Source organism: Manacus vitellinus, unplaced genomic scaffold, assembly GCF_001715985.3.
Source record: "Manacus vitellinus isolate BGI_N305 unplaced genomic scaffold, ASM171598v3 scaffold_7_pilon, whole genome shotgun sequence".
Classification (NCBI taxonomy): Eukaryota; Metazoa; Chordata; class Aves; order Passeriformes; family Pipridae; genus Manacus; species Manacus vitellinus.
Genome location: NW_021940813.1, coordinates 22,801,795 through 22,816,948, shown reverse-complemented (window position 1 = coordinate 22,816,948; position 15,154 = coordinate 22,801,795). Strand labels below are relative to the sequence as shown.

The 15,154-nt window shown below is 39.2% G+C and overlaps 1 protein-coding gene across 2 annotated transcripts in view; it reads left to right on the top strand.

Annotated features, from left to right (window-relative positions):
- GRTP1 (growth hormone regulated TBC protein 1) overlaps positions 1-14,252 on the top strand; it is a 33,281-nt gene extending 19,029 nt beyond the window's left edge. Inside the window, exons 6-8 of one of the 2 annotated variants that reach the window (XM_029964809.1) lie at positions 11,206-11,378; positions 11,497-11,682; positions 13,756-14,252. In XM_029964809.1, coding sequence (XP_029820669.1) covers positions 11,206-11,378; positions 11,497-11,682; positions 13,756-13,845 — 449 coding nt within the window. In that variant the 3' untranslated portion in view covers positions 13,846-14,252. The remainder of the gene's footprint in view (positions 1-11,205; positions 11,379-11,496; positions 11,683-13,755) is intronic. The other variant, XM_029964810.1, reaches the window with a different exon arrangement.
- Positions 14,253-15,154: the final 902 nt, after the last annotated feature.

Below are 15,154 nucleotides of genomic sequence, written 5' to 3'. Positions count from 1 at the left end.
CCAGTTTTGATCAGAATTGATTTTTTTTTATTTCTTTTTGAAACTTGATCACAATGGCACCTTCTTTTTTTTTTTTTTCTTTTTTCAGTGGAAAATCACCTAGTGCCTTGTGCAGTGGCTCTTTTCACAGCAGAAAGTGTTTTATTTTAGAGAGAAAAACTGTAGGACCTCCCTTTCCTTTTTTCCCTTGAGGCACTTTGGTTGTTATTTGTGATCTCTGTAATAATGCATGTGCTATTGCTCCTCTCTCATTGTCAACATGTTTTTTACACAGTGTATAAGAATTCATAACACCTTTTCACTAAACTTTATTTGCACATTCTTGTTGTTTTAAATATCATGTGTCTCTTATTCCAGTCTTTTCACTATGTTATTCTGTTGGGCCTCATGTATTAGCATGGGACAGTATCTCTTAGTTTGGGATTGTTAACAAATACGAGCTTTTTCTTTTTCTCCAGTGTTCTAAATAAAAATCTTACATGAGGTTTAGTATTCTTCAAGGATCAGTCTGACAACCTTCCTTTAGCCGGCTGCTTTTTAGCCTTTTGTTTTAAAATTTATTTACCCACATGTACTGCCTGGTTGTTTATCAGTTATTAAAAATGAGAACAGAGTTGTGAATGATGAAATAGTCACCGAAGTAGTGGACTGCAGGGAACTAACTGGCACTATCTGCAAGGACATAAGGTGCAAAGCGAGGTGTCACTTTGCTGGGTAGCCTAGTGACTGCTGGTTAAGGCAAATGTCTGCATGCTGAGATAATGGTTATCTAACACATTTCTGTTGAGCTGTCTATGGTTTGCAGTTGTATCAGCCAGAGACTTGCAGGTACTGTTGCACAAGAGGGCTAGGCATAGTAATGAATAGAGACATGAATATTTTAACTGAATGATACCATAGCTACATATCAAACTCTTGTATGTCCTTCTCTTTTGAGTGATTCATGTTACAACGTTAAGTCCCCATGATACAGACTTCCAGGTTTGAAGGGAAGGACCACTGGAGAAATGCAAAATGCTGTACTAACCTGTGAAGTGTTTTTATTTAGACTGTTTGCTTTTAATTGCAGTTAAACATGTATTTGTTATATTTAATTTATTTAAATACCTTAATTGGGTATTGCCAGAGAACCTCAGAATGCAGAACTGGCTTTGCAGCTGTCTTTTAAGACGTGCATCTTGAAAGGGGAGTAGAACTGTTTCACACAAAGCACTTTATTTAGCTGTGTGGGTAAAATCACTGCTTGACCTGAACTGAGCTGAATTTGCAGCCTGCAGTGGGGACTGTTGTGACGAAAAGCATGTCCTTTCACAGGGAAGGCTTGAGCACCACAGGCATGTGCTTTTGGTGTGGAAAACCCCTTGCAAGGCTATGTGTGACATAGACAACATCATATTTGCAAAGTAGAATTTGGTAACCAAGCTTTTTTTATAGCCCAAACAACCCAGAAAATTTCAGGAGATTGATCAGTTCTGGGCTGTTTGCTTATCTTCCTCCTCTGGCAGCAGTCAGCTACAGGGCCATGGGTTGGCAGAATTCTTGCTCATCCTTAGAGTTCCTCTGTGATTTCCTGTGAAGCTGTAGTGGTGCACATCTCTGGAGTACAACATCTACTCCAGCTACTACTAGGAGACAGGAATGTTTGGCTCGTTGGCTGAATAATTAGGAGCTTTGAAATATGGGACTTAATCATGTTTTACTGTTAACCACCAGCCATGATGAGAGCATTAATCATTGAACATTAGAGGTCAGTCAAATTTACCTAGGAGTTAAGTATGCAGTGTCCTGTTAAGCTGAAGGTGGACTGAAGGAATCATGTGCCTGTATTTAGAAACTGTGATAAGCCTGAAATGCTCATTACTTACAAATCTAAACTGCTAAGAGATTTGTGAGACTTGAGCAAGCAGGAAATGAGTAACTGATGGGGTTTTTTTCTCTTTGAAGTTATGTATGTATTTATACCTTTGAAATATTTTATTAACTTTATGTATCATATCCCCCTTTTTCCCCTCCAGTCACAAACCTCATCAACGAAAGAAAAATCCCATTATTTAGTAGGTGTGCTTTAGGTGGCTGGGTAGAAATCTTACAGTTTTGTCTGAAATAGAAGTTTGCTGTATATGAGAAGAATATACGTGCTGTCAGCCTTAATTTTGTGAGGAAGCATGCTAAGTTTGTCATGCAGCAAAAGCACCCATAGTGTTTAAAAATATTGTGTTCCTTGCTATGGCTGTATTTACACTGGAAGCAGGAACTATTCCACCAAAAAAGTATGCCTCTTTCCTTCTGATGAGCAAGCTGCCTACTGATGTAATTTGACTATGTTGAACTTGAAGTATCTTCAGTAGGCCTTCCATGGTACTACTCTGGGTAGGACTACAGCCTTTGGCTCTCTGTGCAGGCAGTGGTATTTGCAAGTTTATCTCCCTAGTAAATCAAAGTTTCATCCCTTTCAAAAGCTACCAGCAAAATAACTTGTCGGATGAAATCTTACAGGACTGATCAAAGGTAGAATCCCCTGGCTGCATACAAAGGAGGAATGTGGGTAGAGTGGTACAAACACAGTAGTGTAGATTTGGGAGAAGAAGTCACCTTTTATTTGGATGTGTAAAAACCAATTAGCAGCCAAGCCTTGGCATGCAGCACAAGGCTTTCTTAATGGATGCTTTATATTTTACTGGAATAGCCATGTTGAAGGAATGTTCTATTTTGGTTTTTAGTTTTAGCTAGTGACTGTAGTTTTGACAGAGCCATCTCCATGTTAGAGGGATTGTGCTGTTTTACCTGTGGAATTAACACAGCAAAGGCACAGAGCCAAAGCAAGTAGCTTATTTCATTGCACATAGCTGTTGGTTTTTTGTTTGTTTGCTTTCTGATGGTCAGCCAGGGCTCTGCATGTTCAATTATAATTTTAATAATAGAAGCTTCCTGAATATGTCATTTTTAGAGTAAGAAGCATAATATAATTGCTGACAGATGTATGATGGGGTTATACATGCTGAGTGCAGATCCTAATATACAGTTTTGTGTTTTAACTTGTAAATTCCTGTAAAATGTATTCATATGCTTGAAGTAAGCTGTGTATAAAATACCAAGACTCATAAAACTGGAAATGTAACTGGATTTGCTATACAAGAAGCCAGGTGAGGAAACAGCAGTAATTCCCTCCCATTGTGGCCTTTCAGTACTTAAAGGGAGCTTTTAAAAAAGGTGAAGAGCAACTTTGTACAGGAGCAGATAGTGATAGGATGAGGGGGAATGGTTTTAAACTAAAAGAGGGGAGATTTAGATTAGATGTTAGGAAATCTTTACTCAGAAGGTAGTGAGGCACTGGAACAGGTTGCCCGGAGAAATTGTGGATGCCACATCCCTACAAGTGTTCAAGGCCAAGCCAAGATACCTGCAAGGTCCCTTCCAAACCCTTCTGAGTGCCTCTGCAGCAGACTCATTTGGCCACAGCTTGTCTTTGTGAAACTTCCTAGCCTTGGTTTGAAAGAGAGACCCAAGGACCACTGCTAGTAGTGTACTCAAACTATAAATCACTCTTAGTAAAAATCCTTGCTATGTTTTTGTTGGAATTTGTCTTGTCCTAATTTGTGGGTATTACTTTTTTTTAAGACTTTCTCTTACTACACTGAAAAGCCCATAATGGCTCACGTGTTTTCTCTGTGAAGTGGTCGACTTTGCTTTTCATTTTGCTTGTATAAATTCTACAAAGAAGTTCCTTATGGAGACCAGCTTTTCTTAGTAGTGTTTATAACCTTTTCTTTCATGTCCTTTCCACTTCAACTTCCTGCCTTAAATGTGAATATCAGAACTGGATGCAGTTTTCTAACCTCAGTTTTGCTATTGTCATATACGGAGATGACATACCCTCTCCTCAGTAGTTAATATATCCAAGAATTCCTTTGGCTTTTTCTGAGTTAAGATGTGCTTACTCTGGATTTATTGTATTTTAAACTTGAGGTACTGCAAAATCGTGGTTGCTTTTTTTTCAATTGCTCAACTCTATTACTAAGTGTTGGGTTTTTTGAAATATGTATTAGTATGAAGAAGCATTGACAGCAGGCTTTGATGTTGTTCCAAAATATAGTCAAATGCACATGCAGCATAGTTGGCTACATAAGGAATGTGTTTTTGAAAGGAGATGTGCTTTGAGAGTAAAGGAAATTAAGAAAATTGTGTGCAGTGTACAGTGGTAACTTTTGTCCACCTAAATGTACAAGAAGTGAGTGTTACTTTTAGAGCAGTGCCTGGGAAATACAACCCTGCCTGCTTCATGTGTTTTATGTTCAGAAGACTTGAGTGCTTTCCTAAGCTGCCAGTTTATGGCTAGGGGAGAAGTCTAACTTGTTCCTCTTATAGTTTGAAAACCTGTTGTTTCATGATTACAATTAATTCTCTTGTTAGCTTTAAGTAAGAGGATTGTGGCTTTCATTCCCCTTCTCTTCAGATGGCTTGGATTGGTTTCCCTCTTCCAATACCAGGCTAGAACTGTATGTGTTGGTCCAACTCTCAATTTAAGGTGCCTGCTTCTGTCCTAGTCTGAAGTAATGTGCTCAGTGGTCCCTATGGCATGACTATAGTGTTCTGGTAAAGAGCTGAAGAAAATGTAGCACTGGGGTTATTATTCTTAAGTGTGAGAGGATATAAATGCTGTGTTTTGTGCTGAGGTGTTAAGAATAATCTTGTCAGTGCAGTGAACTGATAATATCCTTCCTAATCCCATGGAGGAATTAAAAAAGCACAAACCCAGGAATCCTTATTCAGCCAAAGTCATCAGCCATTGACTCACTGTACAATTGTAAACTCTTTTTTTTTTTTTTTTTTTTTTTTTAGTTTGTTTTCTCAACAGGCCTGATAAGCAATTGTAGTTTTTAATGCTTGTTCATGAATTTCCTCTCTATTTGAGGAAATTGGTGATAAGTCTGTCAATGTTTTGTGAATTAAAAGTCTTGGCTCCTGGGGCCACTGTCAGCCCAGTAAGCTGCAGACTTCTCCAAAGCATGCAGCTCTTTAGACAGGCACAGTTCAGGGAGTGCAATGACTGCAGTCAGGCCAGGCTGTTTGGAAACAACTGAGTGGGGAATACCTTGTGTCCCCTGGTGTCTGTCAGCTAAGTGATACTATGAAAAAACCACTATCCACAACAGGAGCAATTCCAATGGTAGTGGATATGAAGAGGGGAGAGAGGGAAGAGAGGAGAGCTGGCCCAATAGTATTTTGCTCAGATTTGTATCTAAGGTATGAGAGAGCATTTTGGTAGCTATAATTTTAAAGTAGACTAGTTTTTAATGATGCAAATGTCTCTACTGAGCAGCACATAACAGAGCTAGTATGTCAATAAATAATTAACATAGCCAGTTTCATTCTCTGTAACTAGAATGTCTGAAAGTTTCATTTGTGCTTTTGAACCTTCAGTTTGTTTCTCTGAGAGGTTACCTATGAAGTCTTTGTTTCTTTGTATTTCATCTCTGCCTTCTGCAGTGTCTGGAAGGATGTCATCTTTCCATTGTCTTCCTAATTAAAGAGCATCTTTCTTCAGTTTCCAAGGGGTAGGTAGCTACTACATCTGCTTGGAATCCCCCTGTGCTGTGTGAAATGGAAATGGGAAACCAAAGGGCTCTTTCTGCTCCAAAGGATCCATTTTCCAAGTTTGGGACCAGAAGCAAAAGATGGATACAGGCAGATGGGATGGGATTATGTAGAAACAACCAACCACTGCCTTTTTGTGCTTGCTGAAAAGGTATTAATAGTAAGTTATTCGTCAAAATATTATTATGCTAAATGTTGTGTAATCTCAGTGTGAATGATACAGCTACGGCTGGTTCTTGTGTGAGTTCAGTACTATAGGACAGAAGTTCTGGGTCAGCTTGGTTTGATGAAGGAAAAGATAAAATATGGTTTGAGCTTGTTTTGAGTTTGAATTTTTTTTTTTTTTCAGTTCCTTGGAAGATTAGGAACTTGTATTTTAAAAATAACATAGTTAAGAGTTTTTATCTTGCCATTTAACCACGTATCTGCAGGATATTGCTCTGGCCAGGACATCTTCAGGGGGTCACTCTGGCCTGATACTGCAGAAGGAATTGGCAGTACTTTTTTGGGTTTCCTCCTTTTCCTGTTGTGGCTTTCTGATTTCTTCCCAAACGCAGGTTGTTCAACTTTGTACACCAGGTTCATGATGTAGATACTTAGACATGAAAAATGGTCCATTTTAAAGTGAAGGATTACTAGAAAAGATTTCCCCCCCCCCCCTTACTAATGCACATGGTGGAATCTGCTTCTGTTTAGACTTCAAATGTAGAAGATGTAGAACTAAGTGCTTTTCATGAAGTTGGCCAATTCTGTTCCTGGAAACCTCTGATTTTTGCCTGCCAGCACTTAGGCCTGCTCTATTTAACAGTTTTCTGGATTCCAGTGAAGTCTGGTAGCAAATGGTAACGTGCATCTCCAGCGAAGAGACATTTTTGAATGTTGCATGGTATAAAAAGAAACTATTTTTGCTGTTTGGAGAGGATAGGGAATGTTATCATCCTCATCATCACACACAAAAAACTCTCATGGACGTTATAAACATATTCTTTTGAATAAAACATTTTTACATTGCTTTTGATTGTGAGAAAAGTTAAATCAGCTAATTTTTAATTTTTCAGTTTGGTTTGGATCACCAAGACAAACCACTCTGTCTCAGGCTGGGCTACGTAAGCTCTTGAACTAAATAGTTAGAAATGCTGGGAGATAAGCAGCAGAGCTGAGGTCTTGTTTTGGGTATTTCTGTAACACTTAAGAATTTAGTCCCAGTAGGATTATGTATATTTAACCTGACATATGCACAACAGACTTGAAGCATTCTTTTTTTAACTGATACAGCTCTGACTTATAGCCTTAAATTATCTGTACAAGAGTACTGCTTCTTAAACTTTTATTTTTGGAAGCTCTTAATCTATTTGTATCAGAGAACAAGGTCATACAGTCCCTACAAGCTTTATCCTTATTTCCTACAAATCTCATTACTGTCTGGAGCACAAGCAGACAGGGATGTCTTAGTCCTGGACATCCTGGTAGGATTCAGAGAGGTGCTAATTACTGTGACAGGGAGACAGTGAAGTGTAGTTTAAGGAATATTTCTTTGCAGAGCTAGAACAAGTTTCCAGCTCAGTGACTGGATGCCACGGTGCAGTGTTAGTAACAAAAAGGCCTTTGAACAAGGAAAAAAGTCCCTTCATCTAGTCACGTGTGTTATACTGTAGCAATCAAGTACCTGGCAGTTGGTGAATCCGTCTTTTCCTGTTAGCTGCCTGACTCTAAGAGGAAGAGCATGATGATCTCAGCAGAGGTGCTGCTGTTTGTGGTCAGGACTTTGATGAGGAAGGGTGAATTCCATGCAGGGTGCTGCCCACATTGCCCTCTGCTGCACTCCCAAACTTTGCAAGGCACCCAAAATCCATAGGCAGGTGCTCATAACAATGGACTAGGCAAAGCAGGTGCACGTGGGTAAGCAACACACAAAGGAAAGCTGAAAGGAAAGCATGGAAGGCCTTGGATCAGCCTACAGGAGCTTGAAAAAGCACAGTTGCAAAATGAGAAAGTTTTCATATAGACATTTTTCTGGAATTTAGAAATTACAATAATAATTGATAATACAGTATTTGTTGCCTTCCAGAAGATGCTGTGATGAAAAGTAATGTAGTGTGTGGTCACCTAAAAATTAACAGTATCACTTGCATTTGACAATTTGAAGAATAAAAGGAAGCAATCTGGCTTTGTGTTTTTTCAGGGGAATAAGATATTGTCAGAGGACTTTCCTATAAAGCAACCTACCTCAACAGATATACAACATAATTAGCCTACTTTTTTTTTTTTTAATTAGTAAGTGGCAGATTAGGAGCTGTTACTGACTCTGGTCAGTTCTGGGTCATCAACTGCTCAGTATTTTGCCAGATTGTTGAGAGGGAAAAAATAATTAAGATGCTAATTAAATGTGGATCATGCAAATCTAGAAATTTCAAGTAATTTGTAAGACAAGATATGGAAGGAACATAAAGCTAATGTGTTTTGATGGCAGGTGAGTAAAAATACTGCACTGTATCTTGTGAAAAACAGTTTTGTGGTGTATGGGAGAGGTCTGTTTGTGTAGGCTTGTTTATAAACAAGGATATTTTGACTTCAGGGAGAGACTCCGGGCAGAGCAGGCAATTATAAAATATCAGGAAAATAGGGCACACAGTGAAGCATTTGCAACAAGTGAGAGTTGCGGGATTTTTGCCGAGGGGACATTTCCGGAAGGCTTAGTGACTGGGAATCTCGAGCAAATAAGAAGGGAATAGAAGAACCATGTAGGTTAAATGTTACCAAGCACTTTGGCACTGAACCAAGTTACAGAATCACTTTCCCTAGTGAAACCAGATGTGGACTGTGAAAGGTGTTCCTTGTAAACAATCTGTGGGTAAGTTTTGCACAAATATGGGGTCCTCCAGAAGTATTTCTGAAGGATTTGAAAATGTGTCTTTCCTAATTTGAGGAGCTAACTTTATATACATACATTTATGCGTAAAATTTATACATACATTTATGCATGTATATACAGCAAAAAATATAAAATTATAATTGCATATTAATTATGTGTAATAATACCCAAAGTAACTACAATTAATATATAATAATTACATGTAAGAATGTCTTGGATGTAGATTCTTTTAACCTAACTCCTGCTGTGAAGTGGCAGTTGATATCCTGGAGGAACCCTGCTACTCAGTTACTGGTATTTGCATAAATCGTTAGTCACTCCTCCCAGCGGCGCTGGGCTGAACATTGCAGTGCTGTGTCCCCGGGCACATGGGAGCCACTCCTGCTGCACGAGGAACGGCAGGAGGCTGCCCCAGATAGATGAATAGTTCTTTTTTTTCCTTTCTGTCCAGCAGTACAATCTAACAGACTTGAACGAAATTTTAATTTATGCCAAAGCTTCCTGGCTGCTTCAGTAATTCACAGAGTGATGCATCCACGTTGCCTGTCTATTAACTTTTTGCTTGCCAGTGTGCAGAAGGCTGGGTAGGTGTCTGGTTGTGTTCCTGAGATCCTGACATTTGCTTTGCTGTACAAATTAAAAATAGCAGCTGCTGTTGGTTTCACGTATCGGATGATTGCAGCAGAGCAGAGAGCGAGTGGGCTGTTGTCCTTCCTCCAGAGGACATTCAACAGTGGTAACTTGAAGAAGTTTAAGTGCTCACACATCTTAGGAGCACAAAAAAAAAAAGTAGTTTGTGGATGTATGAGAAGAGGAGGAGGGGTAGGAAAGGTTCTGTTATTTGTAATTTGTTACTTGAGATGTGATTAGTTTTTCACTTACAATAAAGAAGCATTTTAAAAAAGGTCTACTCAGCTGATGAATGCATTCCAGTTCACAAAGGAGCATAACACTAACACAACATATGGAGAAAGAGAGGGTTTTGTGTTGGCTTTGAAATAGTCGTGTGACAACTGCATTTGGATTTAATACACTTTTTCATGGGAATACTTGTGTTTTAGCTCTCAGAGCTTTCCCTACAAGCAATTGAAAGGCAAATGATTAAAAGGAATGTATATAGTGGCAGTGACTCTAACTCTGTAGAGGAGTTTTACAGTCTTCAGTCTTCAGTGGGAACAAAGAAAAGAATCCCAGACGGAGAAAGCCAGATTCCTGATTCCTAAAGGTTGAATGTGATGCTTCATAGCGCCATTAAAAGCTCCTGTAGATTTTCTGCAGTTTGGACAGGACAAATGAAGAGCAAATAGGTTGTGAGGTGGGAAGTTCAGGAAAACCATTGACACAGAAAAGAGTGGAGTATTAAACTGCTCTTTTGATTTCACTACAGAAATTAAAATGGTTACAAATGTACTGCATAATTTGGACATATTTTTAAACTTATTTCTGGAACTGGGAGGTTTTCTTAAAATTATTTCAGTCAAATGGACTTTGCTCTTTCTGATTCCTTCACCTTCATATAAACCATTAGCCTATGCTGTGTGTCTGGGAACCTTGGCAGAAACCATTTAAGACAGAGAAACCTGAATTGCAGCTTTCCAGAATCAGTGAAGGAAAAAAGGCATAGAAAGGTGCTTTGTGTTACCAGTGATTTCTTCCCACAAATAAAGTTAAAATAACATAGGTCTTGTCAGCAAAGCACTAGTGAACCATCAAAGGTTGCTTCCTAGGACTGGAGCCTTCAAATCCAACTTAAATGTTTCTGTCAACATATAAACCCAAAATATTAATTTCTTAAACATTTGTGTAATTCTTGTCCCTTGATGGGGCATTTGAACTCTTATGAACTGAAACAATCTTTTTCTTCCCTTAAGTATACCCTGAACTACTTGTTTATAGAGCTGAGATGCCTGGTATTCAGTCTGTACCTTGGTAATGAAAATGCTTACCCTGACAAAGAGGCTGTGGAGTGACAGCCAGTGTACTCTCTTGTTATTGTGAGTTTACTGGTCTAGTGCAGTGACCAGAAGAGTAGGAGGAGGTCTAATTTCAATCCCTGTCTTGCAAGTAAATTAAGCAGGAAGAGATGTTGTCTGAGGGATCTGTCATTCACTTCCTTTCAGGATTATTCTGTGAAAAGTGGGATTTTTGCGGCTTGGAGAAAGGAGAGGAAAACTTCTAAATTAATGGCTAGGTCACACTCCAGGAGAAGGGGTACCTGGCCTTCAGCACTCCTGCACAGCTGACACATCCTGAAGTTCACATTTCCAGTTTGTGACTGGACCCAGTCTAAAGGCTATAGGTCGTTTGGGGTTTTTTTGTTACCTGTCTGGGTATTGTGTGGACTGGGAGTTGTGCAGCCCCCCAACATGGGAAGGAGGTGGTGGTTATATTGAACTGTTTAACTGCTAGCTTAAACTACAAAACTTTTACTAATATTTAAAAACTACCTAGATTACCCTTCCTTGGGAAGGAAGAGGAAGTTGCCAAAAAACATCAGAGAGAAAGAAGATACTTCGGTAGGAATGAATGAAGTGTTTGTGTAGAAGATCAGCCTTGGCTGAAAGAGAAGCACTGTATGTCCATAGTGCAGAGATCTCTGTGGTGTGGTTTAATTTACTTCACCTTGGGATTCATAGGCTTAACATGCCTTTATACACTCAGTTGCACAGAACATTCTCTTCAATTGCATGAAAAGATCATGTCCCCAGATTCCTGAATTTTGGTTTCTTCTCTCCAAGATTATTACAGTCCTGCAATGTTGGGTCTGAAAACTGATCAGGAAGTCCTTGGAGAACTTGTGAAAATGAAAGTTCCAGCAGTGGCAGAGCTGATGGAAAGACACGGAGTCATGTGGACCCTAGTGGTGTCACGCTGGTTTATATGCTTGTTCATTGACATTCTTCCAGTAGAGGTAATTGGTAACATAGAGTTCTCTTACTATACACTCCATCTTGTTTCATTTGTACTGCTTTAGTAATAATTACCTACTGGAAGTCAATCTGTAATCTGAATTCTCTCCTTTCCTGCAGACTGTGCTCCGAATATGGGATTGTTTATTCTATGAAGGGTCAAAGATCATCTTCCGTGTGGCCTTAACATTGATTAAGCAACACCAAGCTTTTATTTTGGAAGCTAAAAATTTCCCTGACATTTGTGAAAAATTTAAGCAGATCACCAAAGGAGCATTTGTAACAGAGTGTCACAGTTTCATGCAGGTAAATTCTCTGCAGCTTTTAGTTATTCCAAATTAAACCCAAGACTGACTTAGAAATGTTTTTCATTCGGCAAGATAGTTAGGAGAAATGTAGCTGTTGGGATTGCCAAAACAATGATGAATGTTTTTACATAAGAAACTCAAACCTTTCTAAGAACTTGTCTTAAATAATTATTATGTAATTCCATATATAGCAATCCATTTACATTATTTGTCATACTGGGGAAAATATTCTTTTTGCCCTTTTTACCAGTTAAGGCAGAAAGTCTGATGAGAAAATAATGATTTTAGTGCATTTTTTCAGTGGATTATGGATTGTGTTCCTGTGGGTTTTTTTTGAGGGTAATTGCAGTAGAGTATTGTAGAATAGACACAAAGTGCATTTTAGACTTGCCATCGATAAATTCCTGTGGTGCCAGAATATAAAGCATTCTGTTTAGAACAAAACAGTAGCACCAAGTTATCAGACAAAAAATCATTAAGTGTGTAAGTCTTATGACAATCTGCACACTAAGAATTATTAATACAGTGGGTGCCAAATTGGTATAAAACATTAGATTTGGAGCTTAACTCAGAAGATGGAAACGTAAAAGAGGTTAGCTGCAAAAAGTAACAGGAGCATATCTGTCATAAATCACTTGGTCAACTCCACTATCATTGGCTAAGTGCACACAGAACTATATCCCAGAGGATGACTTTTACCACCCAAGAGTTCCATGCTCATATCAGATGTCTGTGCATAGGCCTGCCGTAGTAGGATGCCATTTATATTGTTTCATTTTTGCTCATATAGAAGAAAAATAAGCTAATCTTACTGGTGTTTGTGAGTCAATTAAAGGAGTAAGAGAAAAACAAATCACAGCTTGAATTCAGAAGGGAGATGTTTGAGAGGTTTTCCAATTCCATAAACACTTTAGAATTTTATTAAATGTTAACTGCCATGAGAACACCAATTCAGAGGCTGATACTAACATTTGTCCTTGAAGGACTTTCCTTGCCCCCTTTCATTATGTTAAATTTTACATCAACTGTTTTTAGAAAATCAACTACCTTTTTCTTGCAGTTATCCTGAATAAAACAATTTATTTTATCTGTGTTAGTTACTGTAGTAAGGGGGCTTTGAAGACAGTTAAATAATCATTTACATTAGGTTCTTCTGTAACTTTGAAACACATACTTTTGTGTTTGGATTTGTTTGGGGTTTTTCTCAATAGTACAGATACAAGCAATGACAGCTGAGTATTTTATGCCTCTCTCCCCTGAACAGAACCTTTGTTTTTAGTTTAATGCAATGCAGGCTCTTTCACCAGAAAGCTGTTTAGAACTGGTTCAATGACAATCTCATCTCCAGAGCTGTCATTTAACAACTCCAGGGAACTAAGGGACCCACACATCTTAACCATAGATTAAAGTGCATAAACTTGTAGCTTGATTCACAGTTCTGTTCACTCGGAAGTTTTAGGTAAGAAGTGGAAACAAATGTATTGTTCTTGAGCAACAAGTCAAAGCAAAAAAGAAAAAAAAGTAATTGCAGATGTGTGATGGCATTTGAAATGCATCAAGTTCCTACATCCATATATTACTACCCTGGAAAGCCTGGTAGAGAAGAGGAGCAGAGGTAGTATAACGAGGGATCAAGACTGATTTTTGCAGTAGGAACATATTGGTTTATGTATGTTCCAGAGCCTGAGCTACCTCTGCCAGCACCACACTAAAAGTACACTGGGGCTTTGTAGCAGTACCCAGGACAGCTTAATATGTTCTAAATATGCCTGCCTTCCACCACCACCACTGCCTTCTAAAATAATTTTAACTGGACACACATTCAAGCCAGATTTTGTATTGCTGCTTTTGCGTGACTTGCAACACTTGTTACAAGCTGCAGGTTTACCATGTCTTTACACCAGAGTAGATCAAGATGTTACCCTGCTACAGGAAGGCCAAACAGCAAGTAAGCATTTTCAGAGTATGGACATCAAAGCAGGGATTTCATGCTTCAGAGAACTATGTGAGAATTCTAGCACGTTGTCCAAAGCCAGCATTTTAACTAAGAATTTTCTCCTTTTACCCTCAGAAAATATTCACAGACCCTGGAAGCTTGTCCATGACAACAGTCAACAAACTCCGAGAGACGTGCAGGGAGAAGTTGCTTTCTCAGGGATAACTCGCCAGATATAACCAGGTGGTCAGATTCTACAGCAATCGACACATTCCTCTATTTGCACTGACTAAAGCACACTTTAAGCTTTCCATGAGTTAACTGACACTTGACCAATTTTTCCTGCCTTTCAAGTAAGTGTGTTAACACTTTGTACTGTATGTCAGATTTGATAACTGGAAGTGGTGGTTCCGTTAGTGTTTTGTGGTGGTGTGTTATTTTTATTTTTTAAGGATTAAAGTGTTTTCAGAGTATAGAATGTGATAAATGTCAGGACCCTCCTTTTAAAAAAGTCCCAGGGCATTTTGTAATATTAGAAAAAAATAGGTGTATGAAATTATGTATTACTGTATTAACTGTGACACCACTACCATTTGTACAAAATAAAGTAATTTAATTTGTCAGAACCTGTTTCTTGGTGTAAAGAGAGTAAAATATGTGATCTCTTTCCTGGCCCCGGCCCATTTCCAGCCATACTGGGGCCAGGAAGCCGGGAATTGCTTTCTTGTCCCTACAGAGCCCTCTCGTGGCCAAAACATCTCTGTCCAAAGGGAGAGAAGACGACTGGAGAGATCAGCAATTTGTGGGTTTTTATGCTCCCTACACTACTGTGGATAGCACCTCACCTTTTACTTCATTCCTTGCCAAAGAAGGCTTCCCCCCACCCTGCAGATTGAGTTTCTTTCATTCCTCTTTTTTCAGAGAAAGTAGATGAATGCTCTTCCAGACAAGTAAAGACTGCTACTCAGCAGTATGATTCTGAGCTATCCTACCCTTTCTGGTATCAGACATCCACCTTTTTACTCAAGCACTGAATTATAAAGACATCAGTAGTACCATAGTCCTAGTATGTCAGCAGGTATTGGAAGTATTATTCACCACTGGCAAAATCCATGGTTTCCAGATACCTTCAAGGCAGCAGGGCAGATGGTCCAAAGTATATCAGCCTTACTGCCATGTGTTCTCTCTGTCAGGAGGAGTGTCCTGTGCAGTGTTTCCGTGTGCCTCAGTTCCTGCCCTTTGGAGCTGGTACTGTTAACACCAAAGCCTGACTGCAGGAGGGAGTCAGGGAAGCTTTTAACACAGAGGTTCATTTCCAAGTGAGCTGCTTTATGCTGATGACGCCGCCCTTGTGGCCCACACAGAAGCAGCTCTGCAGCGTTTAACATCCTGCTTTGCAGATGCTGCTGAGCTCTTTGGGCTGGGAGTCAGCTTAAAGAAGACAGAAGTTCTCTCTCTATCAACCTGCACCCCAGGAAGTCTTCCATCATCCCCATATCACCATTGGTCAATCAGAGCTCAAATCAGTCCGGCA